Below are 21,903 nucleotides of genomic sequence, written 5' to 3' on the forward strand. Positions count from 1 at the left end.
AAACTAACAATGAATGTGCTAACTTTCCAATATTAGGGGAAATTATAAATATGTTCAATTGTTTTTTTATAGTATTGATGTCAGTGACTCCAAATTCACACATAATGTTATTTCTAAAATGGAAAAATAAGACATAGTGGGTTATAGTGCTTTTTCTATGTTATATTTAAAAAACATATATTTCAATGATAATTAGACAGTCAATTTTTATTGGAAAAGTTTGGGATTTGGAAGCTTCTTTATTTTACACGAACTACATTCGTGTAAAAAATAAAATAAAGCCCTTAAATCCAATAAAAAGAGGTGTGTCGTATTTGTCCAGAGCAGTATGCATATTTAGTAATGATTCGGAGTCAATGGCTCACACGATTTTAGGTTTCCGTACATTTAATGATAAGATGAACTTTTTACATAGACCTGTGTGAATTGATGCCAGAAGCTTATCACTACAGTTGTGTGTTTTCAATAAGCTTCAATTATGTCTATTCTACGTCTACTCACCTGACAAGTGAAATCAGCAGCCAAACCGCATGTCAAATGTTTAGGAATGTTAAGATAACAACATCACGTGGTGCAAGTCAGTATCGTAGACTTGAATCGATAGAGCAGCAATTTCCATTTAAACTTTATTAATAGTAACAGAAGCCGCTCCCTCCTAACAGGACAGCCTTACACTGTTTGGCACTGTCATCATGGAAAAAACATTGTTGATTTGGTCAAAGCATTATCTAATTATTGAATGGCCATGTAAGGAACTCCCTTTCTATTCTGTCCAGCTCTATGCTCTGGATACTCTGCAGTCTGCATCAGCAAAGTGTCTTGGCATCACTTCTCGTCCTTCCTTTGGAGTCCATTCCGGCGTCATGTGAAAGGGGTTCACGGTGGTGTCTCTCGCCCTAGACCGGACCCTCCTCTTTCCAGCTCATCCGTCAGTGCCGACGTCCTAGCCACGGTCGTCCCGGTGGGAAGTGTCCCTGTCCCCGCTGTCCCCGGTTCATCCCGGTCGGAGGATGAGCGATCCGGGGAAGGGCAGCTCCGCCTCTGCCGCGGCCCCAGCTCCAGGGTCGGATACTTACAAAGGCTGGCTTTTTAAATGGACCAACTATTTGAAAGGGTACCAGCGGAGATGGTTTGTCCTCAGCAATGGCCTGCTTTCATATTACAGGTAAATAAAGATGCAGGGTGCAGTATTTCTCAAAGTAAACGCGGACTTGGTCGCTTCATGTGTCGGTGCATCCTTACAGCTGGCTGCCTCAGCTGGCTAGCATCAGGCTAACAGCTAGCTGTCAAACGCACAGAGTCAGCTGTCTGTTCCCTTCAAGCTGACAGTGATAAATACGTAGACGTTTTTACTTTGAATGACTCTATATTGATGAAAGGCACCAACACATATAGATACTCACACAGCAGTAATGGCAACACAACTTCTAAGTCATTAAAGTGTCAGGAAGGGGCTACAGTTGGTATGGACGTTAGCTAGCAGAGTAAGCTAATTTGCTAGTCTCAGTCTGTGACAGCTGGATACTCCTCAGTATTATATATATATTAAACTCCTCTTTTAAAGGTGTTGTTAGAAAAGAGAACGTCAACGACAAAATGTAATTCATGATAAATCTCATGTTTTTTGTTGCTAAATTAATTAATTCATTAATTGCATTAGATAGAGTTAAAAAGCCACTCTGAATGATGACCGAAACGAGATGCAAGAGATTGTTGCTAAGATTATCATCCGTCTCTTTCACTCTGATAGACAGAGCTGTGAGTTAACCTTAGCTTTACAATAGCGTAACACCTGTGGCTGTGCTTCATGCACAAGTGTTTGAAGTGTAATGAGTTTTACAGAGATTCTACATAGCACTTGACTTGTTATTGATTAATTTTAGCCCTGACACTGCAAGACTGGAAGTCTTTTTATATCATCCATTGAGCCGTTTCACCAGAAAATGTGACAAGACCTTTGTCCTCCCTCTCCTTAACTTCTTTCATTTTTAATTACTTAATTAAAAAAAAAAACTCACAGTTTTAATACTCTGAAGCAATCGTAGACACTTCTTAAAGTCAGTCTTCCTTGGTGCTTAAGGTATGATTACAGGGCATTAAATATTTGACTGCAACTAAAGCTGCCATATCAGTGAATCCTTAAATTTTATAGTACAGTAGACCTGTCTCGTTTCCTTCTCAGCTGCAGGACAGTAGGACTCATGTTTCCACAGGTGTGGCAGTGGACTAGAGACACCATAAACGCATCATAAAGCACAACACACATGTAATACATCTGCCAAAAAACCATTCCGTGTGCCTTATTACAGAGGATTCCTGTATATTGTAAAGCTTAATGGTGGTCTGATTAGATTGTAAAACAACAACAGCAACACTTTATAATTGTCAGTCTAATGTTAACCTTACCATCAGGTGAATAAACTGTCACATGGAAGTCCCTGTGAAGTCCCTCAAGGTACAATGTCTAGCACTTTCAGAGCTGTCACCTGAGCCAGCCCCAGGATTGTGATTGTTTTGTCCCTAAAGAGCTTGGTACTTTCACTTGATTTCACTGCTGGGCTTTTGCTTGTTCAACCATCTAGCTTTCTTTAACTTTTTATGCTTTTTCAACATTCAAATATTCTGCCATATCGCCTTCTGGGCCACGTTGTCCTTTGTGCACTTCATTAGTTCCCGTTTCAGTCTGGGTCCTGGGACTGCAGGCCAAAACATTGACTCACATTGCTTCCCTGCAGCTCCAACAGTCATACAGTAAATGCCATCTTGTAAAATTAGAATTTTCAGATCAGGTCAACGCCACATTCAGAGCCCATTTCATCCTACCCTGCAGCCTTCTACAGCACCCTTTTGTCTTGCGTTGTCAGCAGTGCTATTTGACACGGAGGTAAAGTAGCCAAAGTCCTACTCCTGCCTGAGCTTGTGGTGAAAGAAAAGACGCCTGTTGCCTCTACCCTCTATGAATAGTCCATTATGTTGTAAGGTGACTGCTGTACCTGAAGTAAAGGTAGCCCATAGACATCTGACCCCAGAGGCAGTGAAGCAACGGGTTGTCCCCTCCACTGATGTCTTCCTGGCAGACCGCATTGTGTGTGTCTGACTCCAGGCTTTGTGCTCCTCTGTCTGTGCCTCCTCTGCCTGTGCCTCCTCTGCCTGCCTGTCTGCACCTCTATTGTTAGGGAAGTGACAGGGAAACAGACAAAGTTCCTTGTCCTAAAATATAAGGACTGAAACATAGAGAATATTCCAGTTCTTCTACCAATACTAATAATAATAGGACCGCTCACATTTTCAATATGACTTAATTTGCATTTGCTGTTCTTAAACTTAGCATTGTCATTCTTTTGTATTGGAAGTGAACTCTAAGAAACATGTAGCTCCCAACATATTTGTTTGCCCTTTTTTTTTAAATGCCAGTTTGTATTATTGATAAATCTATAGTGACTGACTTCTCAATAAGAGGTCTAGCCCATAACCTGATAGAGATTTTCAATTCCCAAGGCCTGCTGTTTTCAGAGCAATGGCTTAACTCACCAAGTCGTCGCTGAGACGCCAAAGGGCAATGGAGGACGGTAATCGATGCTTGGACTCTGGGCGGACTAACACACTCAGCACTTGCGCCTGTTTAAGTGTAATGAGTTTTACAGAGATTCAACATAGCACTTGTTATTGATTAATTTAGGCTCTGACACTGCAAGACTGGCAGTCTTTTAGACTTCATCAGCCATGAGGTCTTTTTTGTCTTAATCATCCAAAAGAGCCTAATCGAGCCGTTTCACCAGAAAATGTGTCAAGATCTTTGTCCTCCCTCTCACACTGAGCTTCTTTCATTTTGAATTCCTTCATTTAAAAGAAAAACTCAAAGTGGTAACCAATCTTACTCACTTCTTAAAATGGATCTTCCTTGGTGCTTAAGGTATGCTTACGGGGCATTAAAGGTTTGAGTGCAATTATAGCTGCCATATCAGTGAATCCTTGACTTTTATAGTACAGTAGGCCTGCCTCGTTTCCTTCTCAGCTGCAGGATAGTGACTAGATAATACATTTAAATGCTCAGTGGTGGGTAGGTACCTTTTTGTGTCCCTTTGGAGAGTCAGGTTGTTGTGTTTTGGCTCGCTCAGCTCGTGGGTGCAGGGTGGCGTGATGAGAGAGTGGTCAGCTCGCCAGCTTTGGGCCCAGCTGGAGGGAAGAGCCTGTCATGAACCCTGTTTACTAGCCTGGCACATCAGCAGAGAGACTGGAGCAAGAGATGGGGATGCTGTGATCTAATTTAGTTAATGGGTGTGTGTGTGTGTGTGTGTGTGTGTGTGTGTGTGTGTGTGTGTGTGTGTGTGTGTGTGTGTGTGTGTGTGTGTGGTGTGTGTGTGTGTGTGTGTGGTGTGTGTGTGTGTGTGTGTTGTGTGTGTGTGTGTGTGTGTGTGTGTGTGTGTGTGTGTGTGTGTGTGTGTGTGTGTGTGTGTGTGTGTGTGTGTGTGTGTGTGTGTGTGTGTGTGTGTGTGTGTGTGTGTGTGTGTGTGTGTGTGTGTGTGTGTTGTGTGTGTGTGTGTGTGTGTGTGTGTGTGTGTGTGTGTGTGTGTGTGTGTGTGTGTGTGTGTGTGTGTGTGGTGTGTGTGTGTGTGTGTGTGTAGTGTGTGTGTTGTGTGTGTGTGTGTGTGTGTGTGTGTGTGTGTGTGTGTGTGTGTGTGTTGTGTGTGTGTGTGTGTGTGTGTGTGTGTGTTCTCATCTCATCTCATCTGTCTGCAGTCCATGTCACGTTCACCATGTTGCTGTTTCATTGCTTTGGTTTTCTTGTCTTATGTTTCCCTTCTGTTTTCAGCACAGCACTTTCCCCAGCGTTTCTCTGGCTGTCCCTCCATGACTTGTGATATTTCAGCCCCCAGCCTCTACAAAACCTTTCTACGTTCTCATGCTCTGAGTACTGTGTTGTATTTCTTCTGCCTGTCTGTGTACAAATCTCCGCATGCTTTTTGGCTGTCTGTCGTGTGTTGTTCACTGGTTGTTGTTCTGTCATTACATGCTCCAGATCGGTGGATTTGTGTTTTATCAGGATATGTGCACAGGGGACTGACAGGTAAAGCACTGCAACTCTTTCCTGGCTCGGCTCAACATGCAGGACCCTCTCTCATGTCCTCAGCTGCACTCACCTTCACCCCCTCCCCTCCTAGTGCCTTAATGTCCCTGTAGTCTCTCTCTTTCCCAGCTTTTGTGGTTTCTTTCTCTGTTTACTTCATGGCCTTTGCATGGCCTTGCCTTCCCACAGGGCCGAAACGATCAGTGTGGATCTCATCTTACTCGTCAGCAGCACCCTGGGTTTGTTGACCCACTTACAGCCAGGACTCGGCAGCTGAGCTCGGGCTTGGCAAAGCTGGAAAGAGGGATGTTGAGGGTCCCTGCCTCTCTCCACACGGCCCCACACGGCTCCAGTGCGATCTTGTCTGCGCAGCTGATGTGCACCAAGCGCCGCCAGAGGAGCAGAACACTGAAATGCTTGTTGTGGATTGGCATTATAACAAGACTTGAATTCAGCAAGTAGAAGCGGTGTGAGGGAAATCACTGCCTGGCAGAACTTATTAATGCACTTCAACCTCTGACTAAATAAGGCAATGTCAAAGTAGACTGGTGTAGTGTTAGGAGCTGCTGGCTGGCAGCTGCCGGTGGCAACAAAGGCTCACTGAAGATGGATAAACGGATGTTAGCACCCGCAATTGCAAATGCATCCACATGACTGCATGGCTGCATGCTTCAGTTTGGGTGGGTTCTGAGAGTATGGATGGGCAATCATGTGACCCTGAAGGTTGAGGATGTGTTGGTTTAATTTTTAAACTACCAGCACAGCATGTGATTTAGCTGATTACTTGCTGCTCCGTGGATGAGGGTCTTAATCAGCCAAATCAGCTGTCTGTGGTGGGGGGGTGACTGCATACGCTCAGCTCTCTGCGGGACATGATGTTCCATCCCTGCTCTGAAACTAGGCTTCTCTCACCGTGACAGGATGACAGGCAGCCAGCTTCCCACCACACAATTATAAACGTTTCTCTTGACTTTTAGTTATTCTATTTTATCCCGAACCCCATTAAAAAAAACAGTTCGACAGTATTTTCTGTTCTGGATGTTTTACAAAAGCATTAACATTATTCTGCAGGTGTTTCATTGAGAGAGGTTTTTGGAAACATGCACACTATACATTGGCTTACACACACACACACAGTGCATATTCTTAACTCTCTCTTGCTCTTGCTCTTTGTTCTAATCTCTTGCTCTGCTGCTTTGGCTCTCTTCCCTGCTATCGCTCTCTTTTTCTACCACCTCTCACACTGTGGTCTCTCTTTGTTCACGCTGCTATTCATTGTTTGGTTTTGTTCGCTACAGAGGCTTGGAGGCAGACAATGGCCTTGTTATCTAGACTACTGTGGTCCACTGACTGCAACAGTTGGTGTTACTGGACTAGGCTGCACAGAATACCCAGAATTCAGCACACTGAAGGTCAGCAAGGCCACACTGAGCGAATAAGAAGTTCAAACTATCCAATTTGTTTACCATTTGCTAATAAAGGTTTGGTTCTCATGATTAGATCGTTGTGATACAGAGAAGGTCTGTGTTTAGTTTAACAACCGAAAGCATCCTCTGCTGCTTGGCTTTCAAAGTGAGTCTTTGTAATATAATGTGTGGCATTTCTCTGTCCCTCCTTGCCTCCCTGCTTGCGCTTATTGGCCATAATAGTATCAAATGCACGTTCCTACATGCAATACTCAAAGTGACAAACAGCAGTGTACAGTTCTTTATGTGTTCTTTCTCTGTCTCTTTCTCCGCCTGGTGTTTTGTCGCAGGACGCAGGCAGAGATGGCCCATACTTGCCGAGGAACAATCAACTTGGCCACGGCGCACATCGACACAGAGGACGCCTGCAACATTGTCCTGAGCAGCGGCGGCCGCACTTACCACCTCAAGGCTAGCACAGAAGTGGAGCGGCAGAGATGGGTCACTGCACTGGAGCTGGCCAAAGCCAAAGCCATCCGCATGATGAACGATCAGTCTGGTAAGGGCAGCTAATACTTATATGGAACATTGAAGCTGGGTGTGAGGCTTTTTATAGTCTAAGTGCAAGCTGTAAGAGCGAAACACACCCATGAGGCACATATATGAATGGTCAGGTCCTTGACAAATAATGGCTGGGCTGATTCAGGCTTGGGTCAACATACCAGAGTGTGTTTATCTTGTGTTTGACTTTGTTAGATCCAGAATCCAAGGTGAACAGTGAGTTAGGGACAACATGGTCCTCAGGCCAGCCTGGATATTTGGATGTGTTTCATTTTCCTGTGTCCCCTGACATTTGATAATCAGCACAGTAGGAGTCCCATATCAGGTCCTCCTTCTTCTTTGATGTAATTCAGATTCCACTTTAAGCCAGGAGGGGGCAGCGCCGTCTGCTCAGTTTGAGTTTGACAACAAACCTGCTGCATGCCAATGGTACTGTGAAAAAAACTGGGCTTGCATTCAGCCCGACAACAGAGCACTCTCATTTCCAAGGCAACTTATTCTTCCATAGTTGTATTTGGTGTTGCAGGTCAAAGGCTGTGGGAAAAGCCAGACAGGACCGTTTTTTCTTCACTTTTCACCCTGGCATCGTCCTAAAGCCTCTCGTCTCACTCTTTTTGCAAACTAGGTCTACAGAGACTGAGACAGGATATATATTCTCCTGGCCTCCATTTTAAATTCAGATCACTATATATAGACGGTGTGACAATGGAAGTGCTTTTTAGCTCACCACTCCAGAAAGCAGGAGAGGAGTGTAGTAGTATGTTTGTATTCTGAAAAAGTCAGGCTACCCACCTACTGGATGTGTGTCTGACTGGTTTTGTGTGTCTGTATTCTCCTTTCTGTAGCAGGTTGTGTTCAGCCGCAGTACACCCATACCAATGTCATGTTTTTTATTTACGGTCTTCTCTTAATTCATTGCTTGTTTTTTCCACCTAACCTTGCAATATTAAGTAAGAAAATACAGAAATATAAAACATGCACACGTTTGCTACCATTTGTATTTATGTATCAGTTCATTGTTTGTATTTTATTAAAGCTGTTACTTAGTTACTGCTTTAATGCTTACCTTATCTTAAAGAATATGTGTCTTTCTGTTTTCTAACCATTCCTTTCCAATCTGCTCTGGCTGTGGAAGGAGGATTTAAAAGAATATCAGGAAAAAGGACGCTGTGTGAGTCCGTCTTCACAAAACTAATTATCTGTTAATGCTATTGAAGGTATTGAAGGACGTCGGTGGTTTTGCCATCCGGCTCTTTGAGAGCATCCTGTTCCTTGTCCACACAAACAAGCATCAGTGACATTCATTAACCTGCCCTCCTCTCTGTCGGGGGAACAAAGAGCTCCCATTGATCTCCTCAGCTCAGAGGAGGAGCAACGTGTAAACCCAGGGCACATCATGTGTGTAGACAACAACCAAAGTTACAACTTCATATCCTTGATGTGGCTTGTTGTATTTATAACCTCGTCTAATTACACTTTCATCTTTTCATCTTATCCCTAGAAGAAGGTTTTAACATCTTAAATCCCATCATGCACTGTGAGACTGCTGTTTCAGCTCTGATCTAAGGGTATCTTGTTGTCTGTGAGCCATGAGATTCGTTTCTTTGTACAACTGACCTAAACCCTAAATCAATGACTTGCACTTCTCATTATTATTGGTGTCACAGCTTTCCATGTATAATCCTTTCTTCTAAATGGCCTGTTATTCCATGAGTGCCTCTTATTCACATTCGGTTTAAATTAGATTTCAAGAAGCTTACCAAAGCTTGTGTCTGCAGTCGGAGGCATACATCCAGACGGTGGCAGTGTTTCCCTTCACTTCAACCTGCCCTCTCTCATGGGTTAGCTTGCCATGTCTTTGCCACTGCTTGTGAAAGTGAGCTTGTAGCCCTTAAATCACTGGTAAATGTGCGAGTCTGACATGTCATTCTTTTTTTTAACTCAACACCAAAGCTGAAAGTTTGCTTGGATGGTGAAGTGAGGTGGAAACTGAAATGGTTAAGTGCAAGTTGGTGTAAAAAGTGCCTGAACCAGTCATCCAGTCAGTGCTTTCTCTTGATGAGGCAGACACATAGAGCTGAGGAAGGCAGGAGCATAACAGCAGCAGCGACAGATCCAAGCTCTCTGTTTGCACTATTGTCAGTTCTTAAAGAACAGTACATCGATCAGCAAGTTCATATTTGGGGCCGTCCTGGTGTCACTTGTTACATATGGTCGTCACATACATATTGTCGAGGTTCTGTTACTGTCATGATAACATTTGCCGTCTTGCTTGTGTTATTTTCCTCTTGTTTTCTCCTTTTGTTTGACTTCCCATCTGGAATTCTCCCTTTACAGTAAAAGGTAGGGCTCTGTCCATGGTCCTGATGCAGAACATCCGGATTAGGACAGTATCCTTAAACAAGTCGGATGTTTTCCCTCCCCTCCTGGTCCTGACTGTCTCCCTGTTTTTCCCCCTACATTGCTCTTCCTCTCTCTCTCCCGGCCCCCTCTCACTCGATGTCTGGTTTTCCCGCCCCCCCTCCCTCTTTTCCTCCCTCTCCTGCTCTCTCTCAGAAAGCCGTTTACTCTGCTTTCCTTCTAGCGGGGTTTTTTTAGTTCTGAATGGAATGACCTAATGCTTTACTCCAATTCTGCACTCGTGTCTTTTTCTTAAAACATTGCTGGTGTCCTGCAAAGTCTGGAGGGAGACATAGAGACGGGATAGGGCGCAGTTTTTCTTTTGTAAGTACCCAGGTTTCTTTCATTCATGCTGTGTTCAGGAATGTGCGTGCGTGTTTGTATGCATACATGTGAGTTTGGTTAAAAGGATTAGATTCTTGGGTAAACATGTTGGTGCTTATATTCCAGTACATTGGTGACTAGTGACTGATTTCTATTGGAAAAGTCAAGTATGTCTGTGATTCCTATTGTTAGACAAAGGGTGTTTACAGTAGTCAGTCCCAGAGCTCATTCAGGTGACGAACTGTGCTTTGAAATTGGAAAACATTGCATTATTATTCAAGAAGTTTGCTGGTAAAAATGTAAAAATGTTTCTCCTGTAACAGTGAGTTAAAGACATTGTTAAAGAATTAATTGTATTGTTTTGCGATGTGATAGGGATGAATCTCTATGAGCAGGGAAGGACACTCTGGTTCAATGGCTGTAAGATTATTTGTATTACTCCAGTCAACATGGCAATACATATTGATTTAGAAATAAAGTAATAAATGTATTCCGATGACAGATGTAGGAAACTAAGTCTTACTTGTATCGAACAGATTCCCACCTACCTAAATGTAGGCAAAAACCCATTTTAAAGTGTTGTATTTTCACATGTTGTCCCACTACTTCCCTAGTTTGTGAAAGGATGTTATAATATGACGGACGGCGTATTTATCCTCATCAATTAGTTCTGCCGCGGCCGTGTGTCGAATCACTTGCCCTTGTTTATCTTGGATGTAGAAGAGTGTGGCGACCGAGGCCAATTTGCAAGTTACGCTCAATCCCCAATGACAAGCGAGATGGAAACGAAGAGAGGAGAGCGAGTGTTGTAACATAACAAACTAGCAAAATCGAACAGCCAGAAATGATCGCATGGGTTTTTGTGTAACCCTTTATTTTTGCCAGCCTTATTTAGGTTCCTTCTCCCATTTCTGTGTCAAACCTGTTGTGATTGTAACAGCCAAGTGTCGCTGAGAAGTCAAACCTTTTAGAAATAACAGAGGCCTGATTTCTGAGAATAGAAATATAATCATAATAATTACATATTGTATGTACGTTTGTCACAGTGTGTCTTTGTGATTATGTGTGGGAGCTTAAGCTAGATAATGAAGTTTGAATATTGTGCTGGTATTAGTCTTGCCTCTTGTATCTGACATGGCTGTTTTGGTATAATATAAACCATTGTTTTCCCTCAATTAAATGGATCTATATATTGTGCTAAGCATGACTCTTTACAGTCAGTGGTCAGCACCATTATAGCACTGCATTGTTATGGGACTCACACTGGCATTATTGAACTGTCCTTTGTTGTACTGGGACTATTTCTGTGCTCTGTGTGGCTCCATGCAACCAGTGACCTGCTGTACGCTGCATTAAACCTGAATCCATTATAAGCTCACATTGTGTCCCAGCGACCGCCACATTTTCTCTCTCCGTCACTCATACTGTATTTTTTCTGCTTCATCGGCAGAAAGGAGAAGTTGAGATATTGAGAATGTGGATTATAGGCAGGTTATTATAATATAAATGAGTTCAATATTGTCCAGGGACAATAACGGTTCAGTATTCAGGCTTTCCATTTTCCTCTTTTTTCAGCCTCTTAGTGGATTTCGATTTGGTGACACCCTTTCTCATTGGTCAGGTGTACGAGTGTTGAGTGTTTTTCCCACAGCCATGCGCTCTGCCACACTGGGCTGGAAACTGATTTGCTATTGTTGAAAATCCACAACAGTTTGAATCTCCTTTTTCTATAAGTACAATTATTTTAAACATTTGATGCAACACGCAGTGAGTGATAAAACATTATTTCTATTATATTTATGAAGTATCCCTTCTAGCCAGCTCTTTGTTTATAACAGTAAACACGATGACAGGATGTTTGCGGTTCAATGGTTTCTTTCCTTTCCTTTAGTTCTTGCGTGTGTGTCTTTTCTTTTGGCTCGAGCAGCTATCTGCATCAGGCACCATTGCTCGCATCGATTTGGCCTTTGTTTTTATCTCCATGGCGGCTGGTATGTGTCTTTACATTGTCCATGATGGGGATATACAGTATATACAAAGAAAAACATGGTTAATGGTGGGCATGAAACTCGTTCAAGGGATGGAGAAAGAGGTCACTCCTGTGGGTGAGGACGGGTGGTGTGAAGTAGGATTTTAAACGGTGATTATTTTGTTCCTTCAGTTCACAACACTTGCTGCACTGCTCAAAATGTATGATCATTTTGAACCAAGCTTGAGTAGACACAACTTAGATGGAAAACACCATTTTATATTCCCACCGTTGGGCATTTATTAGTTTGGAAACTTTTTGGCACAACAGCATTTTCCATTGTTAATGTACTTTTTAGAATATGACCTGGTGCGTAAATTAAAAAAAACTGTACTCTAACAGATTATATTTAAGACATTTACTCTAAAAACAGCATGTATATGAACCTATAGCAGTGATTCTCAAATGGGGGTACACGGACCCCTGGGGGTACGTTGGGGTACTGCAGGGGGTACGTGAGATAAAAAAAAAAAAAAGGTTAATTAAAAAAATACCATGCATGATTGCAAAAATAATCATAGTACAATAAATTAAATAGAAAATAAAATGTTGTATTACATATTTCTAGAACCACCAAGGGTTCAAGATCCGTTCTTGTGCTTTTCTGGTGCTTAACTGGTTCTTCTCTGTTTTTACAAGTGTGTGTGGTCGTGTTCTAGTCACTTTGCTCAGCGCTACTGCTTGTTACAACTTGTAATGCCGTACTCGCCATTAACTGTTATTGCTCAGGTTAATCTCGCCCCCCTCCGACGTAAGCGTATTGGTTCTTGCCGGGCAGCCGAGTGGGGCCAGCTAAGAACCGGGTTTCGGGTTACTGAGAGCCGGCTGCACTGCGGTGGAAACAGGAAGAACCAGAGCTAAATCAGGCTCTAGCCCGGAACCACGCTGAGCAGAAAGCCAGTTGCAATATTATATTATAACAAATAGACATTGAAATGGAATCGTGGTTTAAACGTAGCAGCACTACAGCAAGGAACGTGGACAACGGAGAAAAAAAGAGCCAAAATTGAGCCAACAAAATGCCGTCAATATCAGGAGGCGTATGCTTTGATGGGATTCACGTCAACAAACGGCAACCCGCCCCAGGCTTTGTGTTTTTTCTGTGGGGAGAAACTAGCCAACAGCTTGATGAACCCAGCGCACCTCCAGAGACATCTCAGCACCAAACACCTGTGTCATGTTGGTCAGCCATCGGAATGTTTCAAGAGAAAACTTGCTGAGTACAGATCCTCGCAAGAGATGATACGAAAAGCCTCCACAACATCAGCCAAATCACTGGAGGCATCGGACCTAAAACTCCTAAATAGTGTAATTGCAGTGTTATTACATGGTTTGTTTATAATTGCAATTTTTTTTTTGAACCCTTTCATGCATTGTGGTCACTACATTAGAGACTGCTAATTTAATGCTGTTTTCCTGTATATGCATGGGGTTTCGGATTGGTATAGTTGCACATCAGGCACCACAGTGGATTTTATTATAATATTTGTGTATTGTATTGTATAGCTTTTGCATAATATATAATTTTGTTCATTGGTTTGTTAAACATATATTACTTAAAATATCCCTAGTTTGTTGTAATTCATGCATGAAGGAGTTAATAAATCACACACTGATGGAACATTACTATATTGTAATTATATATATATATATATATATATATAGGCTTTTTCTATCAAAAATGTCCGGGGTCGGTCAGGGGGTACTTGGCTGAGAAAATGTTTCAAAGGGGGTACATTACTGAAAAAAGTTTGAAAACCACTGACCTATAGGATAACACTACTACTACAGCTGCTACTACTACTACTACTACTACTACTACTACTACTACTACTACTACTACTCCAGCTGCTACTCCTGCTGTTACTACTACTACTACTACTACTGCTGCTGCTACTGCTGCTACTACTACTGCTACTACTACTACTACTGCTACTACTACTACAGCTGCTACTACTACTACAGCTACTACTACTACTACTACTACTACTACTACTACTACTACTACTACTACTACTACTACTACTACTGCTGCTGCTACTACTACTACTACTACTACTACAGCTGCTACTACTACTACTACTACTACTACTACTACTACTACTACTACTACTACTACTACTACTACAGCTGCTACTACTACTACTACTACTACTACTACTACTACTACTACTACTACTACTACTACTACTACTACTACTACTACTCCAGCTGCTACTCCTGCTGCTACTACTACTACTACTACTACTTCTGCTGCTGCTGCTACTACTACTACTCCAGCTGCTACTGCTGCTACTACTACTACAGCTGCTACTACTACTACAGCTGCTACTACTACTACTACTACTACTACTACTACTACTACTACTACTACTACTACTACTACTACTACTACTACTACTACTACTACTATACTACTACTACTATACTACTACTACTACTACTACTACTACTACTACTACAGCTGCTACTACTACTACTACTACTACTCCAGCTGCTACTCCTGCTGTTACTACTACTACTACTGCTGCTGCTACTACTACTACTACTACTACAGCTGCTACTACTACTACAGCTACTACTACTACAGCTACTACTACTACTACTACTACTACTACTACTACTACTACTATACTACTAACTACTACTACTACTACTACTACTACTACTACTACTACTACTACTACTACAGCTGCTACTACTACTACAGCTGCTACTACTACTACTACTACTACTACTACTACTACTACTACTACTACTACTACTACTACTACTACTACTACTACTACTACTACTACTACTACTACTACTACTACAGCTGCTACTACTACTACTACTACTACTACTACAGCTGCTACTACTACTACTACTACTACTACTACTACTACTACTCCAGCTGCTACTCCTGCTGCTACTACTACTACTACTCCAGCTGCTACTCCTGCTGCTACTACTACTACTACTACTACTCCAGCTGCTACTACTACTACTACTACTACTACTACTACTACTACTACTACAGCTGCTACTACTACTACAGCTGCTACTACTACTACTACTACTACTACTACTACTACTACTACTACTACTACTACTCCAGCTGCTACTCCTGCTGCTACTACTACTACTACTACTGCTGCTGCTGCTGCTGCTGCTACTGCTACTACTACTACTCCTACAACAGCTTATTTGAAAGGACCTGGACCTCAAGTAATTAAATAATCTCAAACATTTCTGGAATAAGGAATGCTATAAAACACCTTTAAGTTTGTTGATAATGCAAAGCAGGTTTCAAATCTTTGAAAACACATACAGTATATGCATTGCACTGCAGACACAGTTTAGGACATGACATATTATTTCAAAAATGTTTAAACCTTACTATTCAGTTTTCTTTCAAAGCAGACTCTCAACCTTTCAAACCTTTGTTGTAATGTTTCCATATGTGACTCGAATCTAACTATGTACGCTAAAATATACATGTATCTGCTTAAGATCTGACTGTTAAAGTGAGGACACTAGGTCTCATGTGGTGATAATGGCTCACACTGACACAGAAATACGTCGTTAAAATGAACTCTACAGTTTTTGCAAGGATGCAGTCCTGACCTCAAGGCTATTAAACTGAACATGCAAGACATCCCACACATGTCACTGAACTGAAACTCTTGCTTAATGAGCAAATGTTCAAAATACTGCCAATTTCCGCAGCTCTTGTCGGCTACCATGGAAACGTTTGGTTGTGGTTATTGCTTACGAGGAGGATTTGTCACGTCTTCACTGCAACATTTACATACTTTTTCAAAAGCCAGGCTATTTTTATTCAGGACATAAAAAGGCACTATTGACTGTCTACCTGTAAACACATATTTAGATGTAATGTTAGATCCTCTTACACAAAGTTTATCATTTATTGAGTAAATGATCTGACTAATTATTGTGCCATTAAAGATTAAATCAACTATGAAAAACATTATCATTATTATTATTATTATGTGTTAAGGCATGTGGAGGGATGGTTCTTACAGCATCGATGCACAAATCCTACCTGGCCTCAAGTCTATTTATCAATGATGAGTAAGTGCGATGCGGGCCGGATGATTCATTGCAACGGCATTTTGAGAGTCCGCTGTAATTTCCCTGTGCTGCTGCAGCACTCACATGAAGTGTTGTGTCTGTTTGTGATAACTAAATCATCATACCTAAGCCAGTGCAGTTTGACGCAGGAGGCAATTCATCTTAACTCTTAGATTTGTGGTTAATTAAAAATCGGAGAATCGGGTTGTTATCGCCTCAGGAGGAGAATCAGTCCATCAGGAGCCCTCAGTTTCAGCTTGTATTTCACTGCGATCGATTTGAGTCTCTGGTTCTTACTGTAGATGCAAGTGGTGTTCTGGCTTTAGTTAGTATAATGTGGTCTTTTAGCATGGATCAATGACATTTATATGGCTTTCGCTGCTTGAATTGACACAGTAAAATGTTTTATAAAGGTCTGCATCTCAGAATGTGACTTCTAAACTGTCATTTTCCTTTTAAAATGAATTCCTTCCCACAAGGCAACCATTCTTTGAAGCTGTCTGGTTTTAATGAGCTTGTGCTTTCCGGCTGTGGGCAGCGTTTGGGTTCCTTGTTCTTCATGCGGTAATGAGGCTGTAACTCGTGCTCTTTGAACAGCCTCTTTAGATACTAATAATGATCAGGGGAACCCAGGGCTCTTTCTTTTTGCTTAACTGTGTGATTTTTTAAAAGTACATATGTGATATTTTGGGTAACTTAATTTAACTTCAGAGAAAGTTCGTTTTTAAAACTAGTATTCTCTCATGGAGATGATACAGTGTTGGAGTCACCTACATTTAGAAATAAGGGTGTAGTTTCTAACAGGAAAATGGCGTAAAAATAAATAAGATGATTTTGTTTTTACCATTTAATCTAAATAAGTAATAATAAGGTTAATAAGTATACTGTATTCCGGTTAGTTTCACATGGGCTACTTGATATTTACCACATTTAGTAGTTTACAATTTGAAATAAAATACAGCAATGCTTACAAATACCTTCCAACGTGATTTTACTGACCTCAGTTTAAACCATAGTTTATACTAATATACTTTATTTATAGAGAACAGTTTGTACTCAAAATACAGGAAGTGCTTAAAGGTGGGGTATGTAATTTATTTCAGAAACACTTTTTGTTTTATTCCATGGAATGCTCTTAACATCCCGATAGCAATGAATATTTGAAATGCTTTGACAATAAATACATTAAAAAAATGTCATCTGTGGAAGCCGTAGTACTGTAAAAAGCACGACCAATCATCTGAGCCGGTCCGGCTAAAATAACTGGATGGCCTACCTGCCTGTCAGCCTTCCATCTGTGCACAAACTTATCTCGTGCCCTCATTGGTCATGTGCGCGTTCGTGTGTGTTGGAGGAGGGGCTCTGTAAGGAAGTGGCAGATTTTTTCCGGTTGTGTATTTTCAAATTCTAGCGCACTCGAGCTGGTTTCTCCAAAATTACCTAGCCCACCTTTAACATTTAGTATGTTATCCGAAAACAAGAAAATAAAGGACTGTTAAAACAACTCAATCATATATCCCATGACAACCCAGTCTCACGGCATTTTGTGTTATAGTCACAACATTTAATCTATTGATTCGTGTTGGTGAACACGATTTTCCCCTTTTTTTCGTGTCACACAGAACGATTTTAAAAGCAATGTATTTCTATTGGTAGTGTGTTTCGTGCCTGCACCACGTCTTTTTGTCCGGTCGGGTCTTGGAAGACCGGAAGCTGTGTGGTTCATAAAAACATGTTCTTACTCAATATCAAGCCACGATTATTGTTTTTATTTTCAATTGTATAATGTCGGACTTTTTTTGCCGTCTGTGAGGAAAAGAAATGTGGCTCAGAGCCTCAGAATACTGAAATCTGTATTTTTGAAATCTTTTTTTTCCCTTCTAATTTGTTATTCTTTTCTAAATAACACACTGTTATTTACTCAACAATAACACACAATTATCCTTGTTTTTATTTATGTGTTTAATTCTATAATCTCTGTCTTTTTTGCCGTCCGTCAGGAACTGAATTTCAAAATAAAGTCACCGGAAACAGACGTAGGCGATACACACAAGTCCGACATTATACAATTTAAAATAAAAACAATAATCGTGGCTTGATATTGAGTAAGAAAATGTTTTTATGAACCACACAGCTTCCGGTCTTCCAAGACCCGACCGGACAAAAAGACGTGGTGCAGGCACGAAACATACTACCAATAGAAATACATCGCTTTTAAAATCGTTCTGTGTGACATGAAAAAAAAGGGAAAATCGTGATGGTGAACACGAATCAATAGATTAAATGTCGTGACTATAACACGAAATGCCGTGAGACTGGGTTGCCCATGCAGCCTGCTGTTAGTCAGTGTTTTCTCTTTTTGCATGGTTAACCTTAACTGTATTGAAGAAAATAAGTGAAGGTCAGGTATGAAATGAATTGAGGTGTCATGCTTCAGCACCCCCTCGAACAAGCCCCATGACATTTAGTGGATGTTATTTATTTACAGTCCAACAATCTTTCCCTGTCAGCACTTCTCTCACCTCACTTACAGTCCACAGCAGCACGCCCTGTTACCAGTTTTGTGCCGTTATCACATATTTTTCAGAATCACTGCGACACAGATCCTACAGCAGAAGAGCTTCATGTGATACTGAAGCAGGCGGTGGACTCGATACACTGTTGGCCTAGTTTACACAGCTGAAGGGATCTTAACATGGTAGCAACCCTAAAATGTTCTTGAAATGAGGACCCAGAGGTATTCATAGAATTACTGATACATAAAAATAGATTTCTCAATATTGAGCTGCTGCCTTTCTTTCCCTAATCACACATGTATCTAAGGCAGCTGGTGTCCAAACGTTTTTCACCGAGGGCCACATACAGAAAAATATACGAAGGGCTGGGCCACTCACTAGAGGTATATCGCCTCATTAGTTCAGTTATAAGTTAGCAAAATCAATCAAATGTAGGTAAATGATGCTTGTGAGTGTTAGCAGCTCATCCCTTAAAACAGAAGCTCAGAGTGATTATAATAAGGAGAAATATGAACGGTGTATTTCAAGCTTGTTATGTAAATAAGTTATTAGGCTTTTTCTTATCAACTAAGATATGTTAGAAAATGTTTCCAACTTGAATTGACTGAATTTATTTAAAAGGTGGTCTTATTAACACATGAATACTATTTACATTTATATTTAAGAAGTACAATATAAGAGAAGCACAAGTTTCATTTGTGGGCCATATCCCATTATACTTTTTAAATATAGGGCCGATTCAAAATGGTCTGCGGGCCGCATTTGGCCCCCAGGCCTTAGTTTGGACACCCCTGACACTGATCTAAGGTGTAGTAGGAGTGTCCTCTCAAATTTAAATCCACACATTATTGTCCAACACTACGCATAGCCTATGTATTCTGGGCTACAGTTTCAACATAATTAAAACTAAGCAAAACATGCTAAATATTTAATTTCTAGAGGTAATTAAAACTAAAGCTAGGCAATTTGCTTATACATTATTAAAACACGCCTAACAGAGATCACTACAATAAGGTCCTTTTGAGCTGATTGGGTGGTTGGACCTATGTACAATCCGATGTCACTAATTGTTTTTGCTCTACCTAAAAAATTAGATTGAAATAATGTATTTACTAATAAACTGGAATTAGAGTTTATTACCAATTGCAGGCAGTTTACAATAACGAGATTAAATATTAATATATCACGATTACATTACATCATCATCAACATAATGAAAATACCAAATTGATGTACAAATCAATGAACTGTCTTCCACTCTTATAAATTACATACGACCAAGTTCTCCATACTCAATGTTTAAAACAACAAGCTTAATAAATCATTTTGATATATTTTGTATCATTGCTTTCTGTTACCGTATAACTAAACTTGCAGAATTGACTGAAATAATAGCAGGAGGTGGTTGTACTGATCATCATGATGTGATTAAGATTAGATTCAATATAGACCTACCTAGAGATGGTGTAATGTATGTGTTCACAGGATAGGGGAGTTAGTTCAGGTGGCTGAGGTGACCTTGAGTTACAGGACAGTGTGAGATGTGCACTGTCAGTGATATTTGATAATAACCTTCACCTGATTTGAAAAGGGAGGGAGTGAGGTTTGTTATAAGCTACTGTATTCTGCATGTGCTGTGACCTTTCTGCGGGAGGTCAGATTTGAAGTGATCAGCGCCAGAAACAGAGTCTGACAGAGGAAGGGCAAATCAGTAAGAGAGGAAATAGACCATTTCTTGAAGGGATGTTCGGTTTGACCTTTTGCCCTTGGTTTAGTAGCAAGATTTATATGTCAAAACTTCATCTGAAATCTTTTCATCCCTCATGTCTCCTCCTACATAAGCTCCTTGTGGTGTTATTTTTGAAGTGACATTGCCTTTACTCATTACCATCTCTGCCGTTCCTGAAATAGTTGACTTTTCTGTCAGGCTATGAGAGAACAGACCGAGAGAGGGAGAGAGAGAGAGGGGTTACAGAGAGGAAGCAGTGCATTCTGGTCTAAGTTTTGACTGCTGGCTGCTGAGTCCTATCTCCTCTCTGCTTCACTCTCTCTCCCTCCCTCCTTCCCTCTCCCAATCTGCACCGCACTGAGAGAAGCATGTGCAGGAGAACTGTAAATGTGCCGAGCTTTGTGAGTGTGTGTAGCGGGTTTCCGGAAAAGAAAGAAAAGCCAGAGTCACACGAGGGAGAGCCTGCCCTCTGTGCGGTGTGTACGTGTGTGAGTATGCATGTATGTGTGAGCACGCTGCGATGCTGAACAGGGAAAGTCGCTGCCTCTGCCCCCCCCCCTCGATGGGATGATGTAGTGTCCCGGGGTCGCCTCTCAGGAGCAGAGAGGGGGGATGAAGGGCCGGAGCTGCTGGGAGTCGGGGACGGTCCGCTCCCTCTGCCATTCGGGCTGCCTGAGTAAAGTCAACCAGGGTCAGTACAGCTATGGCTAATGCTATCAGACATTAGCATGGAGCTGTCACACTCCTCTCCATCTGTCCAATGACAAAAACCTTCCTCATCCTTCTTTCTTCTCCTCATCGTAGCTGTCATCCCTCCATCCATCCTCCTCTCTCTCTCTCTTGCTGCTGTCATCTGTCACCATGGAGGCTCTCCTCTCTGCAGCCTCCCCTCACAATGCAGCGCCTCACGCTGTAATGAGAGCAGAGTGTCCTCTCTCCTGCACCCCCTAACTGCTTCCTTCCCTCTTTCCCTTCTTCCTCCTGCTCACACACATTTCCCATCTCTTCACTGCGCCTGCTCCACCAAAAATGTGCATACTGTATGGATGAGTTGGACCCTTTTAATGCCTAGATGATGGGTTGGCAGCGTGAAACTGCGTAGGGCTGCAACCAAATATAAATTACATTTCTTGTGTTATTATTTTCTTGATTAATAGAGTTGTTTGATCTTTAAAATATCAGAACATGGGGGGAAATGCTGATACTAATTTCTCAAAGCCCAAGATAACGTCCTCAAAGGTTGATTTGTCGAACACTTAAAACACAATTCATAGATAATCTGTTTTCTGGATTAGAGAAGTAAAGAAACCAAAACAGGTTCAAATGTAAGAAACTCATATTATAGAAGTTTGACTTTTTTTGTAAAATAAGTCCATGGTAGATTATTCAAATAGTTGACAATTTATATTATGTGAGTAGTTTTATTTCTATCATTTGAAAGTGTAAGAAGAACATGCTATATTTCCAAGGGTCCTAAAGTGCAAACTTTACAACAAGACAAGTATAGTGTAAGGAATCCATCATTAGTTTGCACTGTCCCATCAAAGCAATACTAGCCTGCATAATACGTTGTCCTAAAATGTTAATAGTGAAACATTTTGCAAAGATATTACTGCTCATCACAGGTTAGTAGCATCAGTGTACTTTATGGTGTATGTACTTTAAATGAATATGTACTTTTGGAGTACAACATGAAGATATGTGTTAGCTGTTACATTTCCTCCTCTTTGCACATCTTATTCTGTCTTCCACCTCTCTCACGTCATCATTCCTTGTTCCTGCTCGTGGCAGAG

The 21,903-nt window shown here is 41.3% G+C and overlaps 1 protein-coding gene across 2 annotated transcripts in view; it reads left to right on the top strand.

Moving 5' to 3' along the window:
* The first annotated feature begins 549 nt into the window (after positions 1 to 549).
* The window catches only part of si:ch211-106a19.1 (uncharacterized protein LOC561797 homolog), a 46,464-nt gene continuing 25,110 nt past the window's right edge, over positions 550 to 21,903 (top strand). Inside the window, exons 1-2 of one of the 2 annotated variants that reach the window (XM_034148787.1) lie at positions 550 to 1,165; positions 6,825 to 7,033. In XM_034148787.1, coding sequence (XP_034004678.1) covers positions 1,011 to 1,165; positions 6,825 to 7,033 — 364 coding nt within the window. In that variant the 5' untranslated portion in view covers positions 550 to 1,010. The remainder of the gene's footprint in view (positions 1,166 to 6,824; positions 7,034 to 21,903) is intronic. The other variant, XM_034148789.1, reaches the window with a different exon arrangement.

The sequence above is a fragment of the Trematomus bernacchii genome, unplaced genomic scaffold (genome assembly GCF_902827165.1).
Source record: "Trematomus bernacchii unplaced genomic scaffold, fTreBer1.1, whole genome shotgun sequence".
Lineage (NCBI taxonomy): Eukaryota > Metazoa > Chordata > Actinopteri > Perciformes > Nototheniidae > Trematomus > Trematomus bernacchii.